This window comes from Thermothelomyces thermophilus, chromosome 7 (genome assembly GCF_000226095.1).
Source record: "Thermothelomyces thermophilus ATCC 42464 chromosome 7, complete sequence".
Lineage (NCBI taxonomy): Eukaryota > Fungi > Ascomycota > Sordariomycetes > Sordariales > Chaetomiaceae > Thermothelomyces > Thermothelomyces thermophilus.
In genome coordinates this window covers 426,912-441,601 of record NC_016478.1, presented here as the reverse complement: position 1 = coordinate 441,601, position 14,690 = coordinate 426,912, and the positions used below count along the sequence as shown (strand labels likewise).

Here is a 14,690-nt window from a genome sequence, read left to right as displayed (position 1 = left end):
CGTTAACTACTAGCAAGACAACTAGGTCATGCTATTACTAATAGCACAACTCGCCTATAATATAACGCTAATAGAAACGACTAAAGTCATACCATTCTTTACGAACTACAGATATAAAGTAGACCTTAGGCAAGGACCAGAGGTTACAGTACTAAGAGCAGTATTTAAAGTAGAACAAATATACACACTATACGAGAAGCTTAAAAAGGAACTTGAGTTTGTCAGAACCAGAATAAAGAACTACTACGACAAATATAGGCTTGAGGGACCTCGCCTAGAGAGGGGAGACAAAGTCTACCTAATTATACGAAACTTATAAACCAAATGACCAAGCACGAAGCTAGACTTTAAGAAGGTCAGACCCTTCGTTATCAAGGAACGAATTTCGACATCTAACTACCGACTATCGTTACCGTCATCTATACAATTATAGATAAATGTTTTTCATATTTCACTTCTCGAACTAGCACCAAAGAACGCTAAGGTTACTATATACATCGAAGCAAAGGAAGAAGAGGAAGAATAGGACGTCAAAGAAATTCTAGATTCACGTATCATTAATAGGGAACTATAGTATCTAGTTAAATAGCTTAATTTTAGACTAGAGGACAACTTATAGGAACTAGTCAAGAATTTAAACTGCCCTAAGAAACTAGAATAGTTCTACTAGTAGAACCCGGATCGACTAAAGGAAAACCTAGGACAGAATCGAAGACGGCGCCCTAGTTAACAATGTCAACACCACCATTGAGCTATACACCCAAAACCGCCCCCGATTCCTGCTACTCTACCTCTTCTAATTTATCTAAAGATGCAAGACCCCGGCAAACTATCTCCGACCCCCGAGATAACAACGATCGCTTTTGACGACGAATACGGTCCAAACAAGCTAGAGACTCGTCTAGACGATGCTACGCTTTTGCCAATGAATCGCGGTCGGCACGGAGAGCCTCCTTAGTATCTTGTTCTAATTGGTCAAGGCGCTTCGATTCGTCTATAATATAGGATACTATAGAAGTTAGTATAGGAAAAATACATTAACAAGGGAACACTAATAAGACGAGACTAGAACCCTAGAACCATTATACGACCTCCCGCGATGAATACATTCGCTATAATGAGAAAAACTCTCTATTATATAGCAGTAGAGGCCGCGAGAAAAACAAAAAGAACAAGGCATCACTTCAAACCCTAGCTCGTTAATAGCAGTAGCTAGGGCAATACGCTCCTTAGTCTTTACAGACCTTTTTGTCGAACGCTTTACTACACGAGACATATTATCAACAGTATACAGAAGAAAGAGGGAAACACAGGAGACAACTCACTAAGGGTTGTTAGCGCTATTTGAAACGGCCTAAGATAGGCTTTCAGGTCGAAAGCCTTGAAGGAGGGGCATCGTGTCACGGAAATATACATACAGGACGCCGCCTAAGCTGCCTTCCCTGACAAGCCAATAGGACAGTAGGCACAAACGGACTAATCAGGAAAGGATCACGCTTAGCAAAGTAATCTATACGCTATAGGATCACTATCGTAGCCGTGATCTAGACGACAAAGGATCACTAGATGAAGAGTGATCCTAGGATTATATATATATGTAGATAGTCACTCGTTATGGTGGACTCTAGGAGTTTACCAGTGGTAATAATTACAATCATAGTACTTATACCAAGTATTGTAGATTACTATAAGAGACAACTCTAAGTGTTGTTATAAACCCTTTGGCTTCACCGAATCCCTTAGATGACCTGCCTGCCTGTCCCGCCTAATCTACCTTCGTCTGAACCCTTTTAGAAGAAGTCTGAGCTAGGTTTGTCATATAGCTTCGTTAATTGTGCTTATTTCTATAAGCCATTAAGTGCTAGTAACTTCTCACTATTAGGTCTGTTCTGCTTTCCATTGTATGTGCTATAGCTTTATCTAAAGCTCCTAGATCTGCGATTTCTTTTTGTCCGCGTGGTAGAGGCAGTCGTTACTTCGGCACGAGTCCTATATGTCTTGTCCTGTTCTGTAGTGCCTAGGCTAGGCTTATTTTGGTACTACCGTGATGCCTTCTAAATTATAGGCTTCGATCTTTTAGAGCAATTCGGCCGCTCTGTTTCCTACATTATAGACCTATTCTATAAGGCGGAGACTTCTGTCCTTATTTCCTTATTAGGTCGGCTAGTGATTGTTTTCAAATTTGTCGCGAAAGTGGTATTGGCATTTGTATGATATATACTAGAACTAGGGCACTTATATATATGCCTTGTGTTGTAGGTATAGTCGTATAGCATTATCTAAAAGGTATTAGAACTCTTTTCTAAATCCTTCCTACTATACGTAGGCCGTAGGTACTCTAATACTAAGGTAGGAATGTTTCTTCTAGTAGTTTTCCTATATATATTTATCTTTTCTATAGTTCGCGCGTATAAACTAATACTTAGGGTTCTATATATTATAGCTAAGTTACTAATCGTTAAAATATTTGGTATAGCTGTTAGGCCTATTATATATCATAGGCTATTCCCCTCTAATGGTTTCTATAATATGTCGGAGTTCCCTTATCTCGTCCCTTATCTCATCGCTCTACTAGGTAAGTCAAATTAAGCGTCTATCCTATTCGTATAATTCCGTATTAAGCCGGAAAACTTCGTTATAGTACCATTTGATTTGTTCCTAGAGGAATAGAACATTAGGTCCGGGTCTTTCGATTCCTTAGGTGTCGGTCGTCTACAATCTATCCTGCCTCTACGTGACTAGGAAATCCCACTGCCTTAGGGCTAGGAGAATCGAAATTGGTAGTATATACTCTCCCGCTATGTCCTATTCGGCAAGACCTGTCTCTAGGTCTATAGTAACCAATTCGGAGTACGGTGCTTATTCGTCTTTATTATTGCCGTCGTGTCCGGGACTGTCTATATCGCTATCCCTATTCTTATAGCTTATAGCTACTACTTTGATAATATCTTTAGTGATTTCGTTAATAGCCGTAATTTCCTTTCTAGGGACTAGTTTCTAGTCTTTCTTTAGGCTTTGACATTCTCGTTTATAGTGTCCTTTCTTTCTATAGTTATAGTAGGTAATATTAGACTTGTCTTTAGCCGTCTTCTTCTTATCTTACTTCTATGCTATATCTATATCTATAGCTCTAGGATATGTCTTATACGATGTGCTAACGTATACTCGTTTTTTCTTATTATTAGCCTTGATTATAGTTCTATTTATCTGACCTTATTTCTACTACTCTCGTATATAGAGTTGATCATCGATTTTAATAGCCTATATAATATATTTATCTAGGGTCTTAGGCTAATTATACTTATATAGCTCGTCTTTAACCTTTTCTTTTAAGCCGTTATAGAATAGTTATATTAATGCCTTATCATTAAGCTAAGACTTAAGTATATCCTATCTAAACTATATAGTATAGGAGGCTATTAACTTAGTCTATCGGAGATTAGCGAGTCTTTCTTATATATAAATCTTCTTATCTTTATTACTAAAAACCTTCTAAAGCTCTTCTTTAAACTAGTCGTAGGATCGAAAGACTACCTATATAAATACGTCTTAGTTATCTTCGTCTTCCTTAATAAGATAGTCGTTCCACGTAGGCTTAAACTATCTAAGTACCTTGCCCTCTAGTCTCGTAGCTACGTAGAGGACTTTGGCTTTATCATCTAGAAACTTGTCATCATTAAGCCGGAAGTAGGATCAGAGGTTCGTTAGGAATCCTATAAGATCTTCCTTGGTTCCTCTATATTTGCTAGGTAGTTCGATCTTGATATGGCTCGCTTTGGCGCCCTCGAGTGCCTTGATTTTAGCGTAGGCCTCGTTAACTAGCTTCTACGAGTGCTTTTCGCCGTTTTCGAGTTCCTTGATTCGAGCTTGTACAACCTTATCTCTCTAGTCTAACTCCTAAATCCGCTGCTAGAGTTAACCGAGCTAGGCAAGCAGCTATTCGGCCGTAACGTTGGTAGCCATGTCGATATCAAGGTCGAAATCACCTCCATTCTAAGCCATGACAGAACAAAGGGAGTGATAGCAACATATAACGAACCTAGCTCAGACTTCTTCTAAAAGGGTTTAGATAGAGGTAAATTAAGCAAGACAAGCGTATAGGTCGTCTAAGGGATTCGGTGAAGCTAAAAGGTTTATAACAATACTAGAGTTGTCTCCTATAATGGTTAGTAATGCTTGGTATAAATACCGGTGATTGTAGGTTAGGGTTGCTATCACTAGTGAACTCCTAGAGTCTACTATAACGAGTGGCTATTTATATATATATATACTTCTGCCAATCGCTTATAGTCCCCTTCTATCCTGTCCTTGGATTGCCTTTGGTAGCTAGCTATCCTCCGCTATCTTTCTCTTTTTGGCAATTGTTTGCCTGTAGTAGCCTGTGCTCCCTAGTGATCCTATGTTAGCCTCGCTTCGTGCCCTTCTTGATTGATGGCTCATTCAGCCTTCTGTGCCCCATCGGGTCGCGGTATATGGTTGGCTCGTGACATTTGCCCCTACTTTAAGGCTAGTATAGTAGAACTAGCTAAGAACTAATATTAATACCTTAGAGGCTAAGGATTAGAAGGAAGACGATAACCTATCTAATAAAGAAGATAGTAAGTAGGAAAAAGAGTAGCCTTTAAGCAAAGTCTTATAAGAGGGCTAAAAGATTATAACTACCTAGAAGACGAGTTTATAAAGATTAGTAAAAGAATAGATAGATCTCTTTTTCTTATTCTAATCTTCTTTAACTTTGCTAGCTTTGTAAACGCTTAAGTAGATAGTAGATATTCTAGCTATAGTATTATTAGCAAGAGAATGTACTAGAAGCTTAGAATTAAGTAGATTAGTTTGCCTACTGTATATACCCTTGGGACTATGACTAGGCTATAATAGGACCGGAAGATTACTTAGATAGCCTACGTTACGATAGATATCGATGGCTAGGAGAGTTAGGCTACGTTTTATATAGTCCTAGGACTCGTATATAACATTATACTAGGTTTTCTATAGATAGAATACTAGGAGGTTAGATTAGATATATATATAGGCGTTCTTAAAATTAGGACGTAACTAGGATTACTTATCTATAAGATCTCTTTATAGACGAGATGGATAGGAATCTCCTAAATTATAGGTATAGTCTTTATAGGCATAGTTTGGAAGGTATAGAAGAAGAAGACTTCTAATACCTTCCTAGTTACTAGTATCTAGGAAATAATAACTATCCTAGAATTAAGACGCCAATTTGACAGAGAAAATACAAGGAATAGGGGTACCTAATTAGGGCCTAGTATAGAGTTAGAGGTTACCTTACTAGACGAACTTTATAACTTTACTAACCTCTTTGATAAGGAGAAAGCTAGTAGACTTCCCTTATATTATAGTACAGCCGATCATTATATCAAATTAAAGGAGGGCCTAGACAGAAAGATCTCTAAACTCCCTTAGAGACCTCTCTATAACATGCTATAAGATCATTTATTAGAAGTCTAAAAGCAAGTCGTTGACTTACTAGATAAGGGATAGATCTAAGCTAGCTCCTCTTTAGCTACTGCCCTTGTCTTCTTAATGAAGAAAGCAGATAGAGGTTAGAGGTTCTATATCGACTATCGAGCGTTAAATAAGATTATAAAGCAAGACTAATACCCCCTCCTACTTATTAAGGAAACGCTTTACTCCTTAGCTAGAGCTAAGTAGTTTATAAAGTTAGATATCTAGGTAGCCTTTTATCGTATCTAGATCATGGAGGGCTACAAACATTTAATAGTATTCTAGACCTAGTTTGGCCTCTTTAAGTGGCTTATCTATCCCTTTAGACTTATAAGTGTACCTATAACCTTCTAATAATATATTAATAACGCTCTCGGTCTAACGCTTAGAGACTTTATAATAGTATACCTTAATAATATCTTAGTTTATACTTTAGGTAGTAGGAAAGATTATATAAGGTAAGTAAGGGATATACTCTAAAGGTTATAAAAAGTAAGACTTATATTAGACCTTAAGAAGTATACGTTTACTATGAAAGAAGTCAAGTACCTTGGCTATATTTTAGAGGTAAGGGCCTAGGTCTGTCTAGACCTTAAAAAGCTAGCCGCTATCCGCGAGTAGGAGGTACTACAGAAGGTTCGGGGAGTATAAAGCTTCCTAGGATTTGCCAATTTCTATCGAGACTTTATCCCTAACTTTTCCGGGCTAATGGAACCCTTGACACGGTTAACCCGTAAGAATACCCCATTCTAGTAGGGGACTAAGGAATAGAAGGCCTTTGATGCCTTTAAGATGGCCTTTATATTAGAACTTGTCCTTACGTAATAGGACCCTAAATAGGAGATAATACTTAAGGCAGATTGCTCTAGGACGGCGCTAGGAGGGTACCTATCCTAGTAAGGAGAAGATAGGGTTCTATACCTTATAGCCTACTACTCTATAAAACTAACCCTAGCTAAATAGAACTATATAATCTATAATAAGGAGTTACTTATAATTATCTTATACCTAAAGGCCTAGTTAGCTAAGCTCTATAGTATTATAGCTCCCTTTTAGATTTTAACTAACTATAAAAACCTTAAATACTTTTCCTAGCCTCGTTTAATTAGTAAGTAATAAGCTTAATAGGCCAAGATACTCTCCCTCTTTAACTTTAAGCTCCATTACCAACCCGGGTCGCAAGCGTCCCGCCCTAACGCCCTGTCCCGTTATAAACAAGACTTTCCCGAAGACGTATAACATATAGTATAACTTCTCCCTACTATCCGGATAGATACGACAGATTCCTCGACATCATCTAAAGCATCCTACCTACTAAAGGGGAGCACCATTTTTGCAGACAAATAGCTAGTAGCCTTATAGGATAAAGGAGTTATTAAGGACGAACATTATATATACTAGCTCTAGGCTATCTAGGACAGGGCCCGAAAATTTCCAAAGGAAGCGAATATAGCGTAGACCTAGATTATAGACTGCTCCCTTAATATATAGGGTACTCTCTAGTTCCGGGGTAGACTTTGGCTCTCTATATAGGACCTACTTACTACTATTATCCTTTAATATATCTATAACTCCCCTATATTAGGCTACCTAGGGAGGAACAGGTTATTTAAAATACTCTAATAGGATTACTATTAGGACTTTATATCTCCGGACGTAAAGAGATTTACAAGGAACTATTATACGTATTAGAGGGCTAAGGTTTTGTATTAACTATAATAAGGACTCCTCTAGCCCCTACCTATCGCCAACTACTTCTGAAAACAGATTTCTATCGATTTTATAGTCGATCTCCCTACACGAGACAAGAATTCTCCCTAGTACCTTATGGTAATTACCGACCAGCTGTCAAAGTATATCTAACTCGAAGCTATATCCTTAATAGGAGCCGAGGCATACGTGCTCCGGTTTCAAGATATAAAATGGCGGTTTTACAGATTTCCGATACAAATTATTACTAATTGCGGTTTAGACTAGCTTAGCTAGTTTTAGACTACTCTCTATGAGACTATTAGGATCGAGTAGCTACTATTAATAGCCTATCATCTATAGATAGATAGAGGTATAGAACGTATAAATTAGGAGGTATAGACTATCTTATAGACTATAGTTTCCTTTATATAGTATGACTAGCCTAAATATCTACCTATATACTAGCTCGCGATTAATAACCGTAACTCGATAGTAACTAGGATAAGTGTAAGCTACCTCCTCTATAGTTATAATATAAGCCTAATATAGTTCGCCGACCTGTTAGACGCTCTTGCCTCGACCTTATAAGGAAGAGCTACTAATTTCTTACGCTATCTAAGAGAAGGTATAGAATAGACCTAGGCCGCTATCGTATACGCGTAGTAGCACTAGTAAGAAAACGCTAATCGTTCTCGATACCTAGCTAAGAGATTTAAAGTAAGGGATAAAGTATAGCTATCCTTATATAATATTAAAACTAATCGCCCTAGCTATAAACTTAATTAGGTTAACGCTAAGTACAAGGTAATCGCGGTACCAATACTACTAATAGTAACTCTAAATGTTCCCTAGGGCCTCTACCCTATCTTCTATATTAATCTTATTAAGTATACTACATCTAACCTACTACCTTTATAATATATATTAGATTTCTAACTAGACCTAGTATTAGAACTCTCCAAAGAGGGACTACCATAGGAAAAATATAAAGTAAAAGCGATCCTTATAGCTAGGAATATAAAGGGGAGAGGAAACTAATATAATATACTAATAAAATAAAAGGGATATAATATCCTAACTTAGGAACTATTAGAAAATCTAGAAAATACTAAGGCACTTAATATATTTAAACAGGAATAGGGAGACATATATTATAATGATAGACTAGTTATAAACAAGAGGTAGGGAAGAGTATAAAAGCAAACAATTTAGAATTTATATATAGGTAGGCAAACCTAGGGCAAATAAGCGGCAAACCCGGGGCAAATAAGCGGTAGACACGTTATAGATATATCATAAATACGTTACAGACGCGTTACAAAGATAATCTAATTATAAAAACAAAACAAACACATTAACTAGAGTATGACACGCTTACTCTATAACCTCCTCCTCCTTATCCTCCTCCTCTAAAACGATAGTTATAGCGTTAAGGGTAGGGTCTTTGTAATTGTAGACTAGGCACGCCATACGCTCGATAGGCGAGGAAGAGTAGCAGGCGTAGGAATAGCCGAAGTCAATCGGTATAGGTATAGGGCACGTAGAGGCGCTCGAGCAGGCGTAGGAGGCAGGCGATGGGGTGCCTAGGACATAGGTAACGAGGGTAGTATTAGTGTCAACCAAAGTCAATATATTCTCGTTTATATATTATATCTGGCATAGTATACTATCGTTCTACGCTATAGCGTAGCATATAAGCTACCTAGTAGCTTATAGGGTAGGGTTAGGGCCGGCGATAGGCTAGACGATGTTACTGTAATGGGTAGGGGTGTTGGGGGCGGTAGTGGTAGCGACTAAGGCAAAGTCATTACTAGAACGATGAGAACTTATGGCCGGGGTAGGGGCGAAGGCGGCTTATCCGGGCAAACGGTTAGACTAGGTAGCCTCGAAGAGCGTAGAGAACGAACGTACTAGTATAGAGAACTTAGGCATTAGGACAGCGCGATAGGCGCCCTAGTTAGCAGTCTTATAGTAGGCAGGGGAGGCAAGGGTAGTACTAGCATTATAATAACCTATAATTTTCTTAATACCTTTATATAGGTAGGGGTTGTTAGCCTAGAGCTATAGATCCTAAATATAGCTTTTATAATTCTTATAGCATATTATTTAGGAGGCGCCCTAACCCTGGATATATTTAACCTTATTACCTTTTAAAAGTTAATTAATATATAGTAGGTAGTATTATTACTTCTTAGGCTATAACTCTAACTCTTTATTTATTAGAGGAGTTACCCTTAATAATATACCTATTAAGGGAGAGGTTAACATTCTTATACTATAAAATAAGGAGTTAATCTATACCTTATATATATATATAATAGCTAAAATTAGTATAGGTAAGGGAAAAACTTATATAGTAATCTTCATTCTTATTACTACTAGGGTAATAACTACTACTACTACTACTAAGTAAACCAATAGCTATTAATATACTAGATAAATACTAATTAAAAAAAAAAACTTAAAGGTATAATAGGGGTATAGGTAATAAGCATAGTTAAAGGAAGAAGAAGGCATATTTATAGGTATAGGAAGAGGGTAGTAAGGGAGCACGCTAGGCCTAAGCAGACTACTTATCATATACGTAATTTACTACTATATATATAGGTCGCGTTATTCTAATAACAAAAGAAGAAGGTATAGGTTTCATCTAAACTCAAATAGCTACCTATTCGCATATAACACGCTATTATATATATAGGTCACATTGTCATAGCAACAAAGAAAGGAAGGCACAGAACCCGCTCACGGGACCGATATATAGGGCGCGACACAGGGCAGGTCGGCCCGACGACTACAAAAAAAAAGAGGGGGGGTATATTATAGGCCTAGGCTACACCCGGGCTAGACAATGCCCGGGCTTTACCCAGGCACGGAATAGACCCACCCTGCCCTACTCACCTACGCCCCACAGGTCCGCGGAGCGTTCGTTGCTCGTTCGTAACTCGTCCGGTGGACACGCGGCCAAGGCCTGGTTAGGGCCCGACCTGGAGCCTAACCAGGCCCTACCTAGGTTATAACGTATATACTTAAAAGGCGCCCCTCTATATAACTCTTATATTCTTTCTCTTTTTCCTCCCTAAGGTAGTTAGATAGAATATTGTATGCTTATCTGTAGTTGCTATAAGGCTAGTATATTATAACTCTTTATAATATTAAATCTATTTTAAAATTATTAATTAAAAATTAATTCTATATTAATTAGAAAATAATACTTATATAATTATAAATAGACTTAAAAAATATAAAATTAAAATAATATAGTAAATACTAATATTTATAGCTTTAAAATATTTAGACTTTAATATAAAGATTACTTTTATAATTAATTTAAAATTAATTCTAAATAACTTCTAAAATATTAGAGTTGGCCTAAAGTCTAAAAAATTAAGTTTGAGATCTAGTCAGATGAAATTATATAATGCTCGCTTAGGGGCGGGGGTTGGTCAGGCTAAGTCCGGGGGGTATAGTCAGGCTACCTATGAACTCCCTATCAAAAGACACCGCAGGATATAGCGGTAGCTGAGCGATCGGTGACCTGATCACTAGGGAAGGGTTGCAGAGCTGAAAAGTGCTTAATCACGGAATACCTACCACTAGTACTAGAGTTTATTGCAGCTGCCCCTTCTGTAAAGAATGAGCAAGGGCTTCGAAGTGCACCGCCCGCCTGCGTGATGCATTCATCGCCCAATCAAAAAATCAGCAGACTTGCACAAGCTGGGGTTCGCTTGAAAAGAAAAGAAAATAAAAAAACTCACGATCGAAGCCACGAAGCAATTTTTTTCGTCGGGTTTCTAATTCAGCTGACGCCGCGGTCAGCCCATGTCCCTACATCGAGTTGTTCAATCAGAGACGTGATTGTACATACATACAAACATACACCGAAACACAGTTGGTTCCGACCTGGACATAGCCTCTTTAGAAGCTTGTTCTCAAGGCCCCCGAACTACAGCCTCTGTCCATTTTGCTGTCTGTGTTCTGCAAGATTCCAACGTCTCAAGTCCTGACACCGGCAGTTCCCAGCTTTCGCAACAATATCAAGTTGCGGCCGGGTCAAATAAACGATCAGCGCAGGATCAGAATTGGAGAGCTTCCATACGGAGTACGTCTCGCACGGAATGAATGAAAGGCCCTCCTCGACCAGGCCGCAGATGGCACCTTCCCGGAATTTGTGTCGGTCAGCCAGCTGAGTGGTCTGCACCGGCATGGCGCGCCAATCAATGATCTGCCTGATGGTGGCAGCCTAGCGGGGTGTCAGACGCCCCCTGCAAGGTTCTTTCTTGGTGAGCGCGATCTGCTGTGCCGCACAGCACAACCCCTTGATAACCACCACCCCGAGGACTGCTTGCTGCAAAGACCTCATTCCACGCCCCCACCTTCTTCCTGACGTGATCGCAATCGTTGTTCTCCTGCCTGTAAGGATTTCCGCGAGGCATGAGAAATGGGGGCGTGTATTCGCCGACCTCCGCTAGACTTTCCTTGGCCGTTTGCGATATGAAAGAGAACCGAACTCTGCCACCAGCGCGACCATGATCGTGCCCGAGAACCGTGCAGTAGCGCCCGTCTGGCCGGGCCCGACGAGCACTGCGTTCTCGACTGACTCAGCGCCACCGGCACCGAACCCGACCCTGACTTCGGCGCCAGATGCCCATGCCCGCGCCATGCCGGACAGCGCAGGCTTGGAAGGGAAATCCCGCACGCTGCAAGGTCCCTCAGCAAAAGAATGGGCAAGCCACCGCGAGACCATCATCAGCCTCTACAGGCAATATCCTCTGAAGAGAGTGAGCGAGATTATGAGAAAGCAATATGGCTTCTCGGCAAGGTATGCCAGAACCAGACCGCGCCGAAGCCGAACGGCCCAGCGCGTCTTCTTTTGTCTCTTCCTGAACCCAGATTCTCTCCGCAACAGCACCGGCTGGCGTGGACCGAGGTACGACAGCACGGGGTAGCCATCGGGCATGAAGAAGGAAGAGGGAGAGAGGAAGGGAGGGGGGTGCGCTGGGCAGCATCCTCTCTGCCGTCGCGGCCTGCATCCTGCACGCTAATATTGCCCTGCATCTTATTCAGTTGACCGGGAAGTCTTAGTGGACTCATCTCGGGCCACCCATCGAGGCCAATCGAAGCATTTCTCTCTCTTTCTCAGGCCCGGTCAGTGCGGTCTGTTTATTAGCCCCCGATCGCGCGACTCTCCCCCTCAGCTTATTCCCCCTGAAGAGACACTTGCTTGTCACCCTGCTTCCCAATTGCCTTCGTCTTGCCTCTATTCCAGCCGCATCGCGCCCAGTTTCTACCTTCAAATTCCACCTGATTTTCCTTTCCTTCATCATGACCCTGATCCACCTCGCTGATTCCCGCGACAGCAAGCGCATGTATGACAAGCGATTTAGGGAGTGGCACGTCTTCAAGAATGCCAACAGTGACGAAAGGGCGCGGGCGGCGCGGCGAGCGCAAGGATCTGGCCCTCCGTCGCCTGCCCGGCAGACGGACCAAGGAAACAACTTCAGCCCTGAAGACTTGCGCAGGACGATCCGCTGTGCCAGGACGGTTCAGCAGTCTGTGCAGCAGACGCCACCAACAACGTCTTCCTCCAGCCCCGCCCAAACAGGGAGCGCAAGCCCACCACAACCCTCACGGCAACCGAGACGGAGTATCAGCATCTCGGACCTAATTAAGCAAGAAGATGAGCCACACTTGCCCGCCTCCCAGCAGTCTCCCGGTCAGGAGGTCACCCCGCGGGCGCCTTTCTCACCACCCAGCACCCCTAGCAGTACCTCCGGCTCAAGTCTAGGGGCCTCGGACGAGAGTAGTCAGGAACAAGACGACCGTGGTGCACTCATTGTTTCCGGTGCTTCAAGTCCCAGCATGGCTGCTTATACGGAGCAGCTGCGGCGGCTATTCAACAGCCCGCCCCCATCCATGTCTCCGGACTCGCAGATGCGAACCCTGAGCACCATCACGTTGAAGCTGCGCGAGTATTACGATTGGCAGCTCAATAACATTCCACCAGGTGTTAGCCCCGACCATTACCTAGGAGAAAGATCTCCTGACGAATCCACACGTTATTGGAACACCATAAAAAATGCCCTCTATCTCGTCAAGATATCCGCTGGGTCCGTAGAAGACCCTGAACATCGTCCAGACCGGCGAGCCTGGTCTGCCTTTTCGGAGGCAGGCCAACTTGCAGCCGGGGCGATGACGACCCAACCGTTTGACTTTTTACGGAACGTGTTCGCTACGCTCTCGCCAGTCAACACCAGCGCAAGACCTGAACTTCGAGCCATAATCCTCCAGTTCCTCGCCAAGGAGGCCCAGAGGAGCCTCTCATCCAACCACCCAATCACCCATATCTGCAAGGAACTGCTGCAGGACGAAAACTGCCAAGAAATTTCGCAGCGCAGCCTACAGTGCATGCTCGACATCTTCAACACCCGACTTGGGCGGTCTCGAGCAATCACCTTCAAACTCCTCGACTCACTGGCCACGCTTCTTCGCCGAAGTGGTGAATATCATGCCGGTCTCGAGATCATTACGGAGCTGCTCAACTCGGCTCGCCCGGAGTTCGGGCCGGACTCGGACCAAGTGCGATCGGTCGAGAACGAGCTCGCCCACTTTTACATGCTGACCGGCGAGCCTGACCTGGCGCTCAGCCACTGCATGTCAGTGGTCACAAGACCGCCGCCCTCGACAGCGCGGGCGCAGGGGGAGCCCACCTTTTATCAAGACGGCATCGCTGCTCACGCTATGGAGGACATCGCCGAGATACATCAGCGCCGCGGAGATCTGGAGCAATGCATCGTGTGGCTAGAACGCGCCGCCTCGATAGCACTAACTGTCTGGGGACCCAAGGCCGTAGCGACGGGGCATCTGATTGATAAGATGACCAGCCTGCAGCGGCAGCTTGGCAAGGATCTCTTGGAGAGCGCGACGCTATGGGAGGCTGCGCTTTCCAACCCATCTGCCTGAGTTTCTCTCTAGCTATTTTGCTAATGACCCTACCCACGAGCGCTGGAGTTCATTCTCTGTGGATCGTTGTATCCTGTCCCACTCGCTGCGGAGGGTGACACGGTCCAACATGATCTCCACCACCCCTTCACCCCTCCCCCTCCCCCCAACCGTTCTTGCTTTCTCTTCCTTTCTTCCGAGGGCACCAAAAGATGTGAATGCCGCGATTTGGTCGTAGAAGCATCTAGTTCAGTGGGCTATGCGAAAGGGACTCGAAGCCAACGGAGCCGTCGTCTCCGGGGCCCTAGTCCTTAGTAGAGTCTACCCATTCTTCATGACGGACATGTCTCAGCTGAGCGAGATGGTTTTTCACAATATGTATCATGAGGCGCGTCTCAACTTCCCGTCAGTCCAGTCTGGTTGGTTGGGGTGTTTCTATTTGGATTTGGGTACCTATTACCGTAGGGAGATACAAACATGGACCATGTGCGACTTCCATGAGTGTTAATTATAAGCTCTCTTGCATAGCGAAGAGCACAGGCAGATTACAGGACAAAGACATCCAGTATTAATCAAAGCAA

The 14,690-nt window shown here is 42.5% G+C and overlaps 1 protein-coding gene across 1 annotated transcript; it reads left to right on the top strand.

The window, feature by feature from the left end:
• The first annotated feature begins 11,416 nt into the window (after window positions 1–11,416).
• On the top strand, window positions 11,417–14,249 carry MYCTH_2311326 (uncharacterized protein). Its single transcript, XM_003666504.1, has 2 exons — window positions 11,417–11,989; window positions 12,528–14,249. The coding sequence occupies exons 1-2, from the start codon at window positions 11,697–11,699 to the stop codon at window positions 14,128–14,130; spliced, it is 1,896 nt and encodes a 631-aa protein (XP_003666552.1). The 5' UTR covers window positions 11,417–11,696; the 3' UTR covers window positions 14,131–14,249.
• The last annotated feature ends 441 nt before the right edge of the window (window positions 14,250–14,690 follow it).

Bases quoted from the DNA above. Each gene is read 5' to 3' on its own strand.
- MYCTH_2311326 (XM_003666504.1), top strand. From the start codon at position 11,697: ATGATCGTGCCCGAGAACCGTGCAGTAGCGCCCGTCTGGCCGGGCCCG. The intron at 11,990-12,527 runs GTATGCCAGAAC...TTCCCGCGACAG, and splicing joins CAATATGGCTTCTCGGCAAG to CAAGCGCATGTATGACAAGC.